Source organism: Glandiceps talaboti, chromosome 1, assembly GCF_964340395.1.
Source record: "Glandiceps talaboti chromosome 1, keGlaTala1.1, whole genome shotgun sequence".
In the NCBI taxonomy this organism is placed as follows: Eukaryota; Metazoa; Hemichordata; class Enteropneusta; family Spengelidae; genus Glandiceps; species Glandiceps talaboti.
The window spans coordinates 20,206,571-20,226,505 of NC_135549.1; the positions used below are offsets into that span (position 1 = coordinate 20,206,571).

At 34.8% G+C, this 19,935-nt stretch overlaps 1 protein-coding gene across 2 annotated transcripts; it reads left to right on the plus strand.

Annotated features, from left to right (window-relative positions):
• The first annotated feature begins 1,682 nt into the window (after positions 1-1,682).
• LOC144436359 (amidase-like) lies at positions 1,683-19,120 on the plus strand. 2 transcript variants are annotated; one of them, XM_078125154.1, is made up of 14 exons: positions 1,683-1,787; positions 3,566-3,676; positions 4,391-4,498; positions 5,167-5,293; positions 5,985-6,157; positions 7,110-7,249; positions 8,842-9,042; positions 9,248-9,322; positions 9,825-9,987; positions 10,795-10,860; positions 11,778-11,878; positions 12,701-12,887; positions 14,385-14,631; positions 19,098-19,120. In XM_078125154.1, the coding sequence occupies exons 2-13, from the start codon at positions 3,568-3,570 to the stop codon at positions 14,585-14,587; spliced, it is 1,653 nt and encodes a 550-aa protein (XP_077981280.1). In that variant the 5' UTR covers positions 1,683-1,787; positions 3,566-3,567; the 3' UTR covers positions 14,588-14,631; positions 19,098-19,120. The 2 variants fall into 2 exon arrangements, with proteins under 2 accessions (XP_077981280.1, XP_077981273.1); XM_078125147.1 differs by lacking the exon at positions 19,098-19,120 and having other exon boundaries at positions 14,385-15,861.
• Positions 19,121-19,935: the final 815 nt, after the last annotated feature.

Here is a 19,935-nt window from a genome sequence, read left to right on the forward strand (position 1 = left end):
TTTCCTGAACATTTTACAATGTAATATTAAAGAAGTGGCAACTGTGACAAATCTTTTCTTACTTTTTTGTAAATTTTGCACATAAAAAATAAACATTCGAATTACAAATAACATGTGGTACCTTTCCACTCTCAAAGTTGGTTTCCACAGTTGTAACATTACCTTGAAGTGTTCTTAAAAACTTATTGGAGGTGAATATTTTGACGGGGAGGGAGGTGTATGATTGAGTTCAGATTATTAAGTGGTAATTGGTTATATTTGGAGCCTTGGGCGTTAATTTTAATAGTTATATGAAGTATGGAGTATATGAAAAAAAGTTTACGTGAACACGTCAAGAAGCCAGGGAGGGTTACTCAAAAATATTTATAATACAATATCAACACATTATTGAAAACATATCTTAGTTCATATGGGTGTTTGATGTGATGTTTTACGACCACATTGTCTATCATTGATGTCAGATGTTCGTCGCGCAGACACACACACACACACACACACACACACACACACACTTCTATGAGAAAGGACAAGTTAAAATGTATTGCACTGAAATATCGATAACACTTGTTAGGACGGTACAATTTTTAAAAAGATTTTATGTTCATTTGTAACCTTTCGTAAGAAAGGATAACTTTATAGCTTTGTCTGTCTGTCTGCCTGTCTGTCTGCCTATCTATCTGTCTGTCTGTCTGTCTGTCTGCCTGCCTGCCTGCCTGCCTGTCTGTCTGTATGTCTGTCTGTCTGTCTGTCTGTCTGTCTGTCCGTCCGTCCGTCCGTATATGTGTGTGTGTGTGTGTGTATGTATGTATGTATGTATGTATGTATGTATGTATGTATGTATGTATGTGGACACAGATAATGTTTAACTTTACTGTAAGTGAATAACACTTATTTTAGATACTGTACAATTTAAACGGGATTGTTCTTGTTGTATGGAAAACGTCTTCTTTATTTTTTTCCCAAATGAATAATAAATCTTACTATTTACCCAACAACACAGACGAAAACTATATGTATCAACGTGTAATGGGAGAGTATCTAGCATTGCCGTAAAGGGGACAGTAGTTTACATGATAGGGTTTAACTCAATGATAGGGTTATTTAAACTATTTATATAAAAGTCAGTTATCACCTTGATATGAGCTGAACTATTAGTTGCGTATATTTTTGGGCATATTATACATTACAAACTAATGACATGATTAAGTTGCGTTTGTCACAATTGGTAGCGGCTTACACCACCAGTGAACGTTTTTAAACGTTCATACAGAAGAAAGTAGTTGTTTGTCAGACAGTCTGTGACGTTATGTATGTGAATAATGTTGGGGTAATACATTATCCCTTTAACCATGTTACTGATTGGCTGCAGGATTATATTTTAGCAAAGTAACGTGGAAACCAGTTTACTTGATTTAAAAACGTCGTCTGCTCCAACAACATCGTGTTACCGCTAATTGCTAGACTTCATCTAGTTGGATTGATAAAAGTATTCATAAATAGTACGGAACCCATTTCATAGTCCAGCATCAAGGTTAGGTTACATAGTATCACAGATAGGATTACTACCAAGTTTCCAATACAGGTCGTGTAAAAAGCTGGACCGTGTGAGGTCAAAGACAGCCAATCATATTGCGGGTAGGCATGATTGTTGTTTCCAGTACATGACCTTTAGACCTGGTTGATGACCTCGTGTAGCTATGTAGTCTCGCTGCACTGTCGTTTACTTGTAAACAACACAACATAACCCACTACCCTAAAGTTCCACCTGTGGGCTCAAATTACACAAGGTAGGTTAACAGTAACGGGTTCTTTACCTTGTAATTTTTAACTAAAGCTCACATACGTGGTGGAGTGACTTTAATAGGATATAATGTGACTATCATGAACATATGGCTTACTAACCTACTCATTTAACCCTTACTTGTCACAATAATCCATGTATATTTTAGAATGCTCTTGATCTATGTTATGTCAAATTCATGTGAGTGAAATATCAAAATACTCAAATTTAGGGGCCGGTGTAAGTCCAAAGTGCAATAGAAGTGAAGCATTGATTGTGAAAAAGCCAAGCATTTACATGACATGTTCTGTAACTAGTGTGGTAGCGAGGTAATACATGTATAATATGTATAGGTGTAGTTATGTATGAACTCTTACGTGAAGTAAATATTAAAGAACTGGTGTAAGAAACAGGGACAAGACATTACTGGGACAAGCCATTAGCCAAGCAAGTGGACTTGTTATCAAAGAGTACCAATATTTACACATGTGATGATGGGCTCTTACATAACACAAGTAAACAGCTGTAAAACCTCTATTCGGCCGTCTACATGGACTGCAATTGAGGCAAACCTTATCTCCGTACCGTCTTATATCAGTTGTTATCAATTTATTAGGCTATTATAAGTAACGCTACAAACAGCTTTAGAGAATGCAAACAACTTTTATGACACCCGTTTTCGCCAGGCAAGCCCGCGGGTTTGTTGCACTTGGACCGCTAATGGTTTGTGACTGTCATGAACAAATATTTACATGTACCACATTTCAGACAAGGCTATATGCCATTGTAGGAAAGTTTTTTTCTTCCATCACAATCCAAAACACAATTACCCCCCCACCCCTCGACAATTTTCAAAACAGCATGACCCCACACTGCCAATTTCAAACACAGTGTGACCCCTGGCTGAAGAAAATGACCGGTCCCTTAGCATTGCGCCCTTAATAGAATTTGGCAATGGACGATCTTTAATGTGTCAGGAAAATTACCTCCGCTGACAGGGCTGTTGTTGCACTCGGACCCCGTGCGTGGTAGTCGAACTAGATCTGGTGACTGAGTAAGTTATGGAGTAATCGAATGTGACTAGTGTGCGGGATGCAGGCTTCGGGCCAAATTGCGGACTGGACGCCAAATTTGCGGGTCAATTTGCAAGCTGCGGGCCAAATTGCAGGTCAATTTTTGAGCATTAATATTTAATGTTATTTCGGGACCACTGTTGGTTTTATACTGTGTCACTCTACTCTAGTAAAATGAAAGAAAGAATTAATGCTATCTCTCTGAATCTAGGTTCTTTCATACATATTACATAGGTGCTTAGTGGTATTTAACACATCTTCATTTATATAAACTCCGCGTCTTGCAGTACCTCGGGTTAATGACCTTAGATGACACATGACCGTACTAAACTGACCTACATTTTCAGTGTATAATTTATTTAGCATGAGTCGAGTATGCGTCAATGCCGAGCCTGATATATCACATTCACAACTCCCCAGTGACCTTTTGAAATCGTGTCTGGTGATCATAATTTACATGTAACAAAGCACTTCAGAACATCTGGAAGATAAACGTTTACAGCCTGTAAAAGAGAGCGAGCACTGAGTTAAGGTTCAGGTCAGTGAGTTCACTTACAAGTATGGTTTATCGTAGCATACAGGTATCGAAGGTACAGAGTCCGTGGCCGGGGATAAAGGCTATAATTGTATATACAGTATAGCCTAGAGTTAATTATAGGGTAAATAATCATATTGATCCAATATTATCCATCCACTCTGTCTCTCTTTATAGAAATGCTGCGGTTCTTAAGACACCCAAAACGCTTTGAGAGCCTCCTCCCAAGGGCTTACAGCAGCTCTTCATCAAGTGGCGATGGTGACGTCACAGCTGAACCTGTCCAAAGTAGGTGTCAGGCTATTTGTTGGTATTATTATTAATTAAATTAATTCAATTGTCCTAAAGGCGGCCATACTACATGTACCACAAATTGTATTATTCATATTTCAATATTATAAGGTGTCCAAATTCATCCTTCTGCAGATTGAAGATGTTTTACTATGATATGTTTGATTTTATAGCACCATTTCAATCCACACATATGCTCAAAGTCAGAACACTGTTAAATTCCAGTTATTACTCCTGGTACAGACTTATAATAACAACACGTTTGCCCTTATGCTTCTTCAAGCAACCCAAACATACATACCATGGCAGCCTGATCTGTAAGGATTATAAGGTTACAGCATTCACATTGAAACCTTTACCCCCACTATAGGTTCTCATTTAAACCTTCACCCCACTATAGGTTCCCATTTAAACCTTTACCCCACTATAGGTTCCCATTTAAACCTTTACCCCACTGAGATTCCCAGTTGTAGAGCCTAGGCGGCTCAGAATCTTAAACTAATCAAAAACAAACAATGGCAGCAATTACAAAGGCTTGCATCTGCAACTTTTAAGCTAGCCTTGGCCGTGCAATCTTAAACCATTCAACCATCATGACTCTACAAATTCTACTCTATGGAAAGTAATTAACTGTTATCACTTTGACTTTTTTATTTTGACCTTTTCATAAAATTTCATAAAGTTTTTGTTATTGATCCTCCCATAATCCAGATGTGTACCGTGCCCCAGCTGTACGTGTCCCAACCATCAATAAGTTGCAGGATATGGCACGGAAACATAATATGGATATCACTCTTGATGAGCTACAAGCATACAGAGGTCAGTTAGTTTCCTACAACTATATCCACACTTTATTAATTATAATTTTCTACAACAAATTACTAATGATAATTATACAGTGATAAATTAACTGTGGTGGAATATATATATATATATATATATATATATATATATATATATATATATATATATATATATATATATATATATATATATATATATATATATATATATATATATAATTATCACTTATGTCCAGTTGTGTGATTAAGTATATGTATAGACTTAATCCAACAAATTAGGAAGTCCTAATTCATAGCTAAGAGTTCGCAAACAAAAATACCTATTGACAGACTGATTTAGCTGTTGTCTGAAGATCACAAAAGCAAGAAACTCTTGAGTTAAGGCAGTTAGGATTATAATCCTGCAATTCCTTGGATTAAGTCTTTTCTGTACTGCTACTAATAGTAAATTTTAGCACTATAATCAGTTTTAGATATTGTAAAGACTGAATGAGGTTAAATATACAACCATTTGAGGAAATCATACTATCAGGTGATACCACACTACTGTGAGTGCATGTATTTTACATGAAGTCCATTGCTAGTTTATATCATCATATTGTACTAATTTTGGTTTGTGTCTAGTTTAGTTTGCCTATAGATTGATTTCTGTATTACTATTCCAAAAATTACTTGCTTTCACAGACCACATGGGAGTTTTGGCCAAGTCTTTTGATGTGGTAGACAGTAAGCAAGAACCAACACTTCCAGTTAAATATCCACGAACACCAGGATATAGACCTAGAGAAGAAGACAATCCACTAAATGCATGGTAGGGTACGGACGTTGGATAGTTTTGATTATTTCATATGTACCACAGATTACTTGCACTGGTGTACATGCATACTAGTGGTATTTGCACTGGCGTGCAATGCCAAAAACATTATTGCATGCATACCTGCATACAAATTATATGCAAATATGAATATGATCATTCATTCTACACGAAAGCGTGTGATCACATAGTGTCATTTTTACGGAAATTTGTTGTTTTGAATAAACATTATGTAATAATAACAGTACCCCATGCTATGTGAGTGCCAGCATGTGTATTTGCACTTGTGCTTGCAGTGTGTTCTGCTGCATTTTCAGTCACTATGCTCATGAAAGTATGACTGTAGAGAGTACTGAAAGCACTCATGCAAATACTCAGAGTTCACCACACTTGCACTCACACATCACACAGGGCCTCTTACAGTCACTTTAATATATTATTCTAGTGATCATGTCATTATTAAAATGTTACTGTCAAAAATGTGAACCAAAACATATAAAACATAATATATAAAATATGAAGGAAAAAAATTGTCAATTTGATGGGCGAAGTTAATTGCCATATCAAGGCTCTTACATATCGTATCATTAACACATATACACCCAATGCTTGATTCTCTGCCAGTCTTTACCACAGGCAAATTATGTAATTACGTCATTCTCTTTCTATTAAACTTCTGCCATTGTAGGTATTGGCGTTGTGATATCAAGGGTGCAGAGACTGGTAAACTGCAAGGAAAGACTTTTGCCATCAAAGACAATGTAGCAGTAGCAGGAGTTCCTATGATGAATGGTAGCTATATACTAGAGGGATATGTACCAGAATATGATGCAACCATAGTTACCAGAATCCTGGATGCAGGTATATTAACTATTAAAATATAGCATGCCCAGCTTAATGTGAGCCAATTATTCCACAGTGTGTCTGTATGGCACAAGCATTCTAAAAGACATAGAGGAAACAACTGCTGTTATTTCACAATCTTAATTATAGGACAAATAGTGGATACATAGGGCACAAATACAGCCATGCAATGGTTACTGACTGCTGGCGGCTGCTGTTGACAATACAATTTTGTTCAAACAATCATTCTGTGTGGAAATAGTGGAAATCTCCAATATATCGGTACACACAACAAAGAGTATTTTTCAAGACTCATGCAATGTTGTTCAACTTATAGCAAGGCACAGAATGGTGCAAGTTTACTGTTTTCATACTAACACAAGATTCTATATATAGTTTTCCTGATGAGTGATGACTTCACACATTTGATGCAGTATGTACTGTTCTCCTTTACAATTTGTACAAAGTTCTGTATTTCATGTAGAATTCATTGGCCTCAGATGTATAATGAAATGATATGACTCATTTGTATATAAGTTATTATACCACACACAAGTAAGTTTGAATATGTTCTAACAAAAGACATAATTGGTTCTGTATTACTCGCAATGAAAATTCCAAATTGCTATTATTTTTCCTGATTGTTTTGGTAAATTATCATTGAGAGGTTAATATGTTATTCTTCACTTTTTCTTCATTCAGCCAGAAAATACTCACTACCTGCAGGTTTTGTAACTACTCATGTATCTAAGGCTCATAGCAAATAAGGTCCCATCTGGTCACAAGTATTGTCCTTGCCATGGCTGAACAAAGAACAATATCATGGAATAATGTCTAATAGTAGTCCTGGCAACATCACCTGTTTCAAATATAGGAACTAAGTTCTATAGACATATCACTATAGTTGTTATTGAACTTGATTGAAATTTGAAAATGACACGTGTGGATCATTTGATTTTCTCAATGCTAGGTGGACGCATTCTTGGCAAAGCAGCTTGTGAAGATCTGTGTTTCTCTGGAAATAGTTTCACATCAGTGAAAGGAGCAATCAGAAATCCACACAAGAGAGACCACAGTGCTGGTGGTTCCAGCTCAGGAAGTGGTGCACTGGTAAAAACTGAACTTTTTATACAATATACATGTACATTATTGTTTCAAGTCTTAGTGGTTTGTGATTTAAGGATACAATCATTAGCTTGCATGCCTCATTAACATAAAATTGCACTAACTATAACTGAAGTATTAGTTTTTTTATCAGACAACCAATTATTGATTATGATATTATTATTATTATTTATTTATTGCATCCCTTTTGTATCAGGGGCTCGAGCATGTTAGGAGCAGCACTAACAGAAAATTATACTACTAAAAAAATTAAAGAATAATGACTAGTATAATCACATACAGGAACTAATATAGAATAGTTTAGAGGTTAGATCTTCTGACTACTAACAGTTGGGTAATTTTTTTTCTCAATCTTTGGTTTGTTTCAAAAATTACACAACTGTTAGTAGTCAGAAGATCTAACCTCTAAACTATTCTATATTAGTTTTAATCATGATATTAGATATCATGATTGCATTGCAGTGCTGATTTTAAGGTATGAACACAAAAATCAATATGATTTGATATAGTGCATCATACTATGTGTACAGCTACACAAATATATTTACCCACAAATGATTCAATTAATACTGTTCAGTGTGTATGATATTACAAGTCAATATATCAGTTTTTCAAAAGTGTTCCAGTTGCAGCTAGTTCAGCTTTAAGTTAGCACAAAATAAGATTGAGTCATTGATATACTATGTATGCTATTGTGTCACTTATTAAAATCGGTGCTGTGATGTCACTCAGTGTATAACACTAGCTATGGTGAATTGCATTGTTCATAATTTGATGTCATAGACAGTGACACTGCAGGACAGGTTGTAATTGATAAAAAAAAATTAATGAATATTATACTGACCTCTTTTTCAAAAAACTATATGGTCACTCAAAATATTTTTCATTGATTTTAACTGAGAAGAGGTTAGAGTTTTCTTGAACAAAGTAACAATAAAATTTAAAAGACTTTATTTCCTAGACATATTAAATCAAGTCATCTGTAGCTTAATTTGCCTTATTTTTAGTTTTTCTCTGAATCTTGATTTTTCTTAAATGCTTAATATTAGTGATGCTTTTTTTGGAAGGTTAGATCTTTGTAAGTGTACTGATTTTAAGTATGCATTGCCGCTAAGCTTTTAAATTTCAAGATCTTTACATATGTGTGTCATTAATATGTTCATCAGTTTTGTTTGTAGCTCAATTTTTTCATATTTCTGAGTATTTTTCTGAACACTGATATTTTTATAGTGGCAATACGGATGACAAGTGGGTGTTTATTTTGGGGGTTTTATTCATAAAGCAACTATACTTGAAAAAGGAATGTGAAACAACATATACCTTAAGATCCTTGTTTGCAACTCAATAAATTGCCAAAAAATAATAAACAAAAAAATGTGTAAGATGGGTACAATAGACTTTCTAGCATTTTGCAATTTATTGAGTTACCATCATGGACTTGGTATATGTTGTTTCACATTGGGTTTTTTTCAAGTAGGAATATACAGTAGAGCTGTTTTATGAATACAAAAATCCAAAATAAATAGCAATTTGTCATCCATACGGCAACTTTTAATAATATCCTTCTTTCGTAATAGGTTGCCTCTGGGCAAGTAGATATGGCAATTGGTGGAGACCAAGGTGGGTCAATTCGAATCCCATCTTGTTGGAGTGGTATCGTAGGTCTGAAACCCACCTACGGGTTGGTACCATACACTGGAATAATGCCAATTGAGTATACCCTTGATCATACAGGACCAATGACAAAGAACGTGTATGACTGTGCATTATTTCTTGAGGTAAATTTCCTTTGCCTTCCTCTGTTCAGTCCTTTCATTTATCAGCCCATTAGAACAGTGCTTGGATTATGATTATTATCAAAAAGTTATGAATACATAAACTTTTAATATATTTAAGCTCAACATCCTATTGTTTAACTGTTCTTGTACTGTGTATATAATGTACTTTAAGAGAATCTGATCAGTTATCATATTTTTTTTTAAGGTTCTTGCAGGTTATGATGGAGGTCTCGATCAAAGACAGCCAGTCAATCTTGCAGCGCAAGAATATACAAAACAGGTACAGCCAGTTCATTTTACAGTGCTAGAATACACAAACCAGGTACAGTCAGTCAATTTTACAGTACCTGAATATACAAAACAGGTATTGTTAGTCAATTTTACAGTGCCAACATACAATACAGGTACCATTAGTCAATTTTACAGCAGCAGAATATACAAAACAGCTGGTACCGTTAGTCTATTTTACAGTGCCCGCATACAATACAGGTAGAGTCAGATGGTTTTACAACACATGCATTACCAATATATGGACTATGATGTGTATGTCATCTTAGCATGAAGTCGTAAATTTCCTTCACAACATTTAATTATCATCACAAAAACTTCTCATCTTACTTAAACCAAAGTCAAACATGTGTAAACATCAACTGTACTTTGAAAACTTTGATTCTAAAGGTATGTCTAATAAAATTACTATAACCAGATGGTGGACAAATAAAAGCTTTCATATGAAATCATATCTGAACTTCAACTCCTCATTCTGTTTTAACTACATATAGCTGTCAACCAAGTTACCAGGTATAAAGGTTGGTGTACTCAAAGAAGGATTTGGCCATGATGTCTCTGAGAATGATGTAGATACAATGGTCAAAAAAGCAGCTTTTCAACATATTGTACTGGGGGCAAAGGTCACTGAAGTATCCATTCCAGCACATATTGATAGTAAGGTTATAGCAGTGGAAGGAATCTGATGTTGTTTGAAAGGGAAAAGAAATTTACATTGTCTCAAGAGTACTAACATTTTATCCATTATCCACACAACATTATATGATAAGCAGAAAGCTTTCAACTGCAAAACTGTCAGTCTTGTTTATTCTATGATATAGATGACATTGCTTAAAATGTCACAACATTTCCTACATGTAAGTATGAGATGAATTAAGAGAGGAAGAGAAACACACAGTGCTATAACTTAGTGTTAGAAATGTACATTGCTCGGTAATTGATAATCTTATATATGCGTTCAAGACAATTCAAAATAAGTTATGATTCAGTTGTGTTATTGTAGGCATGAGATCTCGAGAAAGTGCTTGATGTTTGTTTGTTTATTTGTCTGTATGTGTGTGTGCCTATTTGCCTAGGAATGACCAAAAACTTAAAACCATTTGGGATGAATTCTATCAACCTACCAAGTTTGCCAGTGTCAAGCTGTGCTAAAACTATGTACCGGTGATGAGTTTATCTATTGGAATGGTGTACTGCCCTTGTGTTTACAACAAATTGTTGATATGGCCAATGCTGACTATATTCCAATGTAAATATTACATTGCGCGCGCACGCACGCACACACACACACACACACACAAAGTAAACTAATAACTTCACCAAAAACTCAGTGGCAGTGCATGCCCTGGCATTCCGTGTAATGTTAAGCCATTATGTGAGTGTGTAACGATAGCTAGATTTTCTATCTATCTTTCTCCCTTTTTTAAAAAAAAAATCTTTTATTTTCCATCCTGATTTATTTAGGTAGTCATATATTTCTTGGTATGGCACTAGAAGGTACAGCTAACCTGATGATGACAGGATGTGGTGGTAGGTACATCACTAAACATATTATATTATCTACCTCAGTTGCATTTGTGAATTGATCAGTGATAATTTTATAAGGTAATAAATTTTATCATATACGTACCCACACACACAACAATTATTTCCAACATGTGTTCAAACTCAAAATTGAAAAAAAAAATGTTGTGACTTGTATGGAGTGAATTGCATGATAAGGCCTAAAAATAATGGTTCCAGTTACCCGGACCCACCTAGGTTTTCACTGCCAACCCTAACTTTTTTTTTACACATTCGAGAAAAAAATAATAAAATTTTGAAGTCTCATGAGAAATAGTGGATGTGAAAAATGCCACCAATTTAAAAAGACACTCTAAAACTGTTCTTCCAATCTGTAATGGCTTTACATATAATAGGATGAAATAAACAACACAAAGAGACCATTTGGAAAACAATGGAAAACCTGAACTAGATACTCACACATGAAAAAAAAATATTTTTAAAATTGAATGTAATCAGAACCACACAATATATTTGTTATGCCTAATTATGACATTCATAAAAAGTAGCAGTACTTTGTGTTTGTAGTGATTGAAAGTTCTACTTAATGTGAGAGTTTAAAGTTAAGTAGAGTGGCATCAAGAGGTTGGAGAGACATAGAGGACAGGAAGATAGAGGGTATGAAAGAAATAATGGTGGCAAGATAAAGGGAGAAGGGAGATAATGGTAAGAGAGGATATAGAGGAGGAAGGAGAGTGAGAAAGAATGGAGAGAAATACACTGTAGTGAACATCATGTGAAATTTAAACATGCACACACCAGTGTTTGTATGTTGCTATTATTACAGGAAGTCTTTGTCATTAAATATATAATTACAGTAAACACACTCAATATGCAAATTTGTGTTACAATTAGCAGTGTTTTCTTTCTCTTTTCTTTAATAGGGCCTGGATCACAAAATACAGGTTTTTACTCTTCAAGTCTCATAGATGCATTACATAAAGGTTACCGCACTAGAAGTAATGACATGAGTCATATTTTGAAAGTAAGAATCAGTTTAAAAGTTCACATTTAGTAACTAATTAACGTCAATGTATTTGCAGCACAACTGTTGAGGGTAAATTTTAATTTTCTACTATGACTCTATGGTCTTGTTGATAGGCATATTTGCATACATTTTTTGATGATTTTTTCCAATTCCTGCGACAAATCCATGGTGTTATATCAGCAATATATACCACCGTTTAACTGTTGCCATGGGTGTGGTCTTGTTGCTAGGCATATCTGCATACTTATTTTGCCTTTCCTTATTCAGTGTTATATTGGCATCATAACTGAACCTCAGTTCAGTTGTGCTAAAAATGTTGAATCAGTAAATAATTAGTTGTGTTTGAAAATTATTGCACAGGATTCCATTGCTCTTCTCTCCGAATGAGTTCATGATTACTTGCATAAATTTAAAACCATTCTTTCATTTGATTATTCTACCAGTGTTAGGGTTACAGGAATTATTTTTCAAAGCCCATGCTATCAACATTTCAGTCTTGCACAAGCACTCAACTATTCACAAGGAAGCTACTGTGATGTGTACATGACATGTTGTTATACAACATAATCAAATTGATTATGTCTGGATGTGTTATAAACAAGCAATAGTTCACAATTTATAGTAATACTATAGCAGCTTAAATGAAGCATCAATGCTGCCATCAAGCCAGCATTGATCAAAGTGTTACTAAATCAATCAAACTTGAACACTTGTCTTCGAAAATAAACTTCATCACTTCTCTGAAACAAAGAACTTAACCAGCACTTCTATACATTTCTCTTATTTATCAGTCTGATTTTCACTCTTCTGTATTAACAGACAATTCTTTTGTTTGGTGACCACTTGAAACAAGAGTATGGTGGTCGTTATTATGCCAAAAGTCAGAACATAAGAAGAGAACTTACCCAGGCATATGACAAAGTATTTGAAGAGTATGATGTCCTGATGATGCCAACACTTCCGTACAAAGCCCCCAAACTACCAACACAAAGTATTACCATTCCAGGTGTGTTATCCATGTTGTCTGACCTGTTGCACTGAAAGGGTTACTTATATTCATTCATTCATTCATTCATTCATTCATTCATTCATTTATTTATTGCCAATTTACAGAAAGTGATAATTACATAATGACAGGAAATAAATAAACAAATTGGCAATTTGGAGTAAAAAAAATAGCTTTTCGCTAATCAAGTATGGCTCCACCTCAGAGTTTACATGCTTCAACAGAGATTTGTTTGAATTTCGTCAAGTAGGTACTCCTTAAAAGCTTTCCCAGGCTGAACAGATGTTTTGATTCGAGACATTTCATTTCTGTTGGCAAACTGTTCCACAATTTTGTCCTTGAAAACCTGATGGAAAAGGATATGCTACTGACATGCAAAGGACTTGATATTTGATAATTTATTACATTTTCAATAGAGAAACATTAGGCAAGCGTATGGCTTAGATGATTGCCTGAGCTTTGAATGAAGTGAGCGTAAGCTTATTAATAAATTTCTCCCAATGTTGTGGACTGAAAACCTTGTCTTACTCATTTGTACTTTAGTGCCACTGATATTATCAAGAACAGCATGGTGTTTGGGCAGTTTTTACTCCTAGTAGTGATGTTTCCAGGAACATGTCACCAATCAGTTTCTGAACAAGATATTAAATTGTCTTGAAAGCTAGGGCACAAATTGCACTCATCAGGCTAGCCATCAATTTGACAAGAAATCATATGTTAACATGTTTCCTTCAACTATTAGTATCCATGGTATTCCCCATTACTGTAATATTGCCAAGAAGTGTCTGGATACATCACCTAAAATGTTCAAGAATAAATTGTCAGCCATGGCCAGTTAATGAAATATTTCACAAAGTTCATGCAATTTTTGACAATGGTATTATTATATGATAGTAAAATAGACACTAACATTTTGCATTTTCATTATAATTAACACAAGACAATGCTGACGAAAAAAAAAATTTCCCAATTAATCATGTCTCAACACCTGCACCATGCCATATCCACATTATTCTAATATTAGTAATAATAATAATGTAAGTTTTTATAATAGCGATATTCCATATTTTGCTCATCAAGTAGGTTTACAATTATTACCTTGTACACTTCTTAGCTCCTCGGGGAGCATAAATTCCATTGCAACCTCTATTGGCACATGGGATTAAAGCATTTACATTGTAATCTCTATCGTACCAGGTCCCCAATTATACAGCTGGGCTGTGTGTGGTATAATCATGGTTCAAATCTTGCCCAAGGACTTTAGCCTTTCAGAAACAAATGAGGCTCGAACCTTCAATTTGTAGATTCCAAACTGGCCACTTTTTAACCACATCACCACCATGATTCTACTATTAGTTAAATAAGAGCAAAATACCTAGGGACAAAGTTGAAAATGAGTTGAAAAGTATACCATCGTGTAACATTGCAAAATAAGTCAATGATTGTCAAACTACATGTCTGACTAATCTGTGATAATCACTTTTTTTTTACTTTCAGATATATATGAGGAGGCATTGTCAATGATTGCTAACACATCACCATTCAATCTAAGTGGCCATCCAGCTCTCACTATAAATACTGGTTTCTCTGATGGTCTACCAGTTGGTATGATGATAGTGGGAAGGAAATTTGAGGAGAGTACTGTCCTGAAGGTGGCCTATGCTTATGAGAAGCTAAGAGACAAGATTGAGAGCTCATAAATGGATGACATCTTAAATGATGTATATTTCTTCAGTAGTGCAATGTAGTGTCTACCAATTATATATCAATGATATGATCTTTATAAATTTTGTACATATAGAGCAATTTCAATTTATAATGCAATCATATCAAATGTAATCTAAACTCATATAAAAATATTTAATCAAGAAAATTGTATTACTTAAATACCTATAACATTAGCCTTCCTGTTCTTCTTACCAGTCTTATCTTGTCTTATCAGTCACTTTTAAAGAAGGACTTACGAATTAGCAGTGTTCCTTGACACAATGACATCTTGTCTTGTAACATTTTTTCTGGTCGTGTTTATAATCAGTTTAATAGTTAGGTGGGTTTTAGGGTTATTTGTTGATGTTTTGTTTGTTTTACGTCGTTTTTGGGGTGTCCATCTATGGTGGATGTGTATTGATGGATACATTTTGCAACAGGGTTCATTGGGAAATCAGTGCTGTGCGCTGAAATCTTAATCTGTAAAATACTGTAGTACTATAGAGACTCAATTCAAGTGTCTAACCCCATATAGTCACTTGCAAGTTTTCTTGTATGGCCGTGACCTTTGACCTGCACCTACTTGGTCAATGAGTCTGAAACTTGGTGAGATGTTTCTAAAAGTGTTATTCTGCAGATTTTCTTCGAAATATTTTGACACAATTGACCCCAGCAACCATGACCAAGCCCTTAGCAACAACCGAATGGCAGTATATTTTGCTCAAATAACAACATCATCTAGATCTGGTAGGTATGTGAGTAAACATTCAAAAGATGTATGCAAATATCCCTAGCAACAACATCACGCCCATAGCAACAGCCAAATGGTCGTGTATTTCACAAAGATAACAACAGGGATTAATAGACAATTGAACAAACATTAAAAAATGTCTGTAAATTTGCCTAGCAACAAGCCCATGCCCATAGCAACAACCAAATAATCACGTATATTGCGAAGGTAAGAACAGGAATTGAAAGACAAATGAATAAACACTCAAAAAATGTATGCAAATGTTCCTAGCAACATGACCACGCTCATAGCAACAGCCAAATAACCACATATATTTTGAAGATAACAACTGGGATTAAGAGACAATTGAATAAACATTCAAAAAAGTATGTAAATTGCCTAGCAACAAGACCATGCCCATAGCAACAGTCAAATAATCACGTATATTGCAAAGATAATATCAGGAATTCATACACAAGTGAATAAAAACATTCAAAAATGTATACAAATGTATCTAGCAACATGACCACACCCATAGCAACAGCCAAATGATGGCATATATCACAAAGATAGGCAACTGGATAGTCATTCAGCAAATGAACACCTATTGTTAGCATGGACTAGCATATGGATAAACACTTTTAAAAACTGTACAGTTGCGCTACAACGCCATTGGCGGTATTTTTTATTTTATATATACTTTTTTTTTCATATGTGAGATAGTTATGTTTTCTGTTGTTTCCCATATGGTCTCTGTATTGTTGGTTTCTTCTCATCAGATGTACAACCATTACCGATTTGAAGAACAGTTTATTGTCTTTTTAAGTTGATGTCAGTTTCCGCGTACACTATTTCTTGCAGGATTTCATAAGGCCTAAAAAAATTGTTTGGTTCAGGTTTCCCGACCCCACCTAGTTTTTCACTGCCGACTCTAAACATTCTTTATGTATTCGAGAAAAAAAATAATAAAATCGCGAAAATTGTGAAGTCTCGCGAGAAATAGTGAATGCGGAAACTGACATCAACTTAAAAAGACAAAATGAAACTGTTCTTCCAATCTGTAATAGCTGTAAATCTGATAGGAAGAAATAAATAAGAGATATCGGTTTACAACTAGTACACAGTAAACATCACAGAGCATTCATCAAAGAAGCAACAGGATCAAGACCATGTGACAGCAAACGATGCGCCATCTGCCCCTACATGGAGAAGACAGACACATTTCAAGGGCCAAATGCACAGCATTATAAAATAATACACCACATCAACTGCAAATCAGCAAACCTAGTGTATGCAATACATTGCTCACATTGCGAAAAAATAGTCTATGTTCGAGAAACCGGCGATACAATATACACACGAATGCAGAATCACCTATCACAAATCAAGAAAAAAAATAGATATGAACCAGTACCAATTCACTTCAATGGACCATCTCACTCAATAAAACACTTCAGAATCATAGCAATTGAAAAACTCTACACACCAGATAAAACCTACCGTCAACTACGTGAATCATTGTGGATAAAAAAACTAGACACACTCACCAATGGCATCAATAGAAAACAGTAACATAGCAACCAGTAGTCACCAGTACTCCACAGCTGGCTGAGTGTAATATTCATACCATTCCAAGACAAGAACACTAATTTGCATGACAATAACCACTGTCTTCAGTATTTAAAGTGTAACAGAACTTGACTTGTTTGATAGAACTGGAGACCCACCGATGAAGAGGAGCTCAGTCTCTTCGAAATATTTGGGTTAGAACTGTATGGTACATGATATTATATATATATATATATATATATATATATATATATATATATATATATATATATATATATATATATATATATATATATATATATATATATATATATATAATATATATATATAATTAAGAATTCTAAAATTGAGCGTAATCGAAACCACACAATTTTTTATTAGGCCCAATTCGCGATTTTATTATTTCTCGAATTCGTAAACAAATGTTTAGGGTCGGTGGTGAAAAACTAGGTGGGTGGGGAAACCGGAACTAAACAATTGTTTTAAGGCCTTAACGAAAACATAGATAAAAACGTTGTAATAATGTTTCCATATAAAATAATTTAAAAACGTACTAATCAAAACGAAACTGAAACGAAAATAAAACTATTTGCATTTTACGACAAATTACAATCAACATGAGAAGAAAATCATTTCAATTTGTGGTAAAATAGAAATTAAAGCAAAGTAAAACCAAATGAAAATTACAGTAAAATGAAATACAAACCCGAAACAATTCAAGCTTTTACCAAAAAAAAGTCGTAAAATTTTTAGAAAGTCGAAGTAAATTCGAAGAAAAAGCAAAGTAATATAAAAATGGAAATTTCAGTATAATAAAATACAAACCCCAAACGAAAATTTAAAAAAAATCAAACTTTTACAAAAAAGTCAGAAACAAATTTCTTTAAAAAATAAATACGAAGAAAAGGCGAAGTAAATTCCAAATGAAAAGCAAAGTAAAATGAATATGGCGAATAAGTTGTAATCATATTTGGATTATTCTGTCAGATCCAGTTAGCCACTGAAGTGAAGAAGGGCGAGTGATTTGTCCGAAATATGTCTGTTTTGTCAATCAAAAGTGAAAGACGAGAACATGTCTATAAAGATGTTACCAAATGTATCAAACACTAAGGTTGAATAAAACGAAAGGGGAAATTAAAGTGAAAAGCAAAGTAAAACCAGATGAAACAGAAAATGAAAATGAAATCAAAATTAAAATCAAACTTTAATCGAAATAAGATCGAATTTTCTTTATCATAAACTGAAATGAAGACCTTCAACGCCATGGCACAGAGAGCTTCCACTATGGCCCAGAGCTGCCAAAGAACAGTTGGCATTTCAGCAGTATAGGAATCGACATGGCTGATTAAGCTATTTACATCTCACTCGAATTGCGATCAGCTCACGCTTCCATGAACACATTCAAAGTTTTCCTGCAACGTACAAAAATGCATTAAGCAAATTTCTCACCAAACGTGCATACTAAACTTCCACAAGATTGATTAAATATGTATCGTTTGTGCATGTTCCGTTTTTCATGTCTGGAGAGGTGGTAGGTAAAATAAAAGTGAAAAGTAAAGTAAAATCGAAAGAAAATTAACATTAAAATGAAATGAAAAGTAAAACCACTATTGATTTAAAAACAAACTTAAAATATAACGATCCTACTATGGCCCAGGGCTGTCCTAGACCAGTGTGCAGTTCGGTGGTATAGTAAACAACATGCTCATTTTTTAAGTCTTTGAGGACAGCAGGCAAAGTTCAAATATCAAAAATATCAGTTATAATCGATGAAATAACATCATCCATCACTGAATACTGTAGGTAGGCTAATGCTCCAATCACTTGGTGACAACTCCTAATATTGTTTTGGAAATCAAGTCAGCCGTTTCTATCAAATGATAAACAAAACATCTTCACAAAACTCTCATGGTAAAAATTAGAAAGTGAAAGCACTTGTAGTTAGGGGAATGTTATTGGACAGAGAAATTATTATCGATTCTTGTAGGTCTTTAAGATAGAACATATAATATTAAGGTAATGATCAAGGTTATCGCATAGATCTGATATGATCCCTCGAATGGTGCTACACATTATTCATTGTCACACACCTTGTAAGTTGTATCACATAGATCTGATATGATCCCTCTAACATTGACACACATTACATTCATTGTCACACCTTGTTGTAATTTTTCGTTTGCTTCTTTAACAATTGTTCCTAGAAATGCTGAGGTTCGTAAAGCACTCCAGACGACTGCATTTTTTCCTCTAAAGGGCTTATAGCAGTTCTTTATCAAGTTGCGATGGTGATGTCACAGGAGAACCAGTCAAAAGTAAGTGTCAGATAGTGGTCAAGAAACTGTCAAATAATGAAATACATACCATCACCACCACCACCACCACCACCACCACTACAGTCATTCAAAGTTGTATACTATGCTTTCATTTCACATAACGTACCCCGTTTGTGATCATGCTAGCCCATAGAACGGGCTCTCAGACACAGAAACTGGACGTGTTCACTGCACTGGTCCAGTTTGGACTGAGCACTTTCGTTGAACACCACAGCATACCATGCATATGACAAGGTCCCCCCTCCTCAGCCTAGAGACTTGGCTATCCGACCAGCCAGTATAACGAGAGAGAAGACCAATTCTCTGGACTATGATCATGCCAGTTGTCCCATATGTTGCAAGCACTCATAAATCTTGTTACATACAGAACATTATAAAATACACTTAGTATGGTGTTCAATACAGAAATGTTATCATATGCAGTTTACAATTATAACCCTGACACAGACCTCGAGCAACATAACAACCCTATATACTTCCTGAACTTCCTGGGGAGCATACAGTCCATTGCATTACATAATTCACATTGGAATCTAGAGTTCTAGTCTGAGGTTCTGGAGCCGGGTTGCTCGAGGTGCTATTCGCCACAAATGGCTGTGATGAGGCACAAACCTGCACCCTGCACATTCCGAACTGCCACTCTAACAGTTTAATGATCATGACTCCACAAACCATATAACAAATTCAGCATACCAACTGCTTTGAG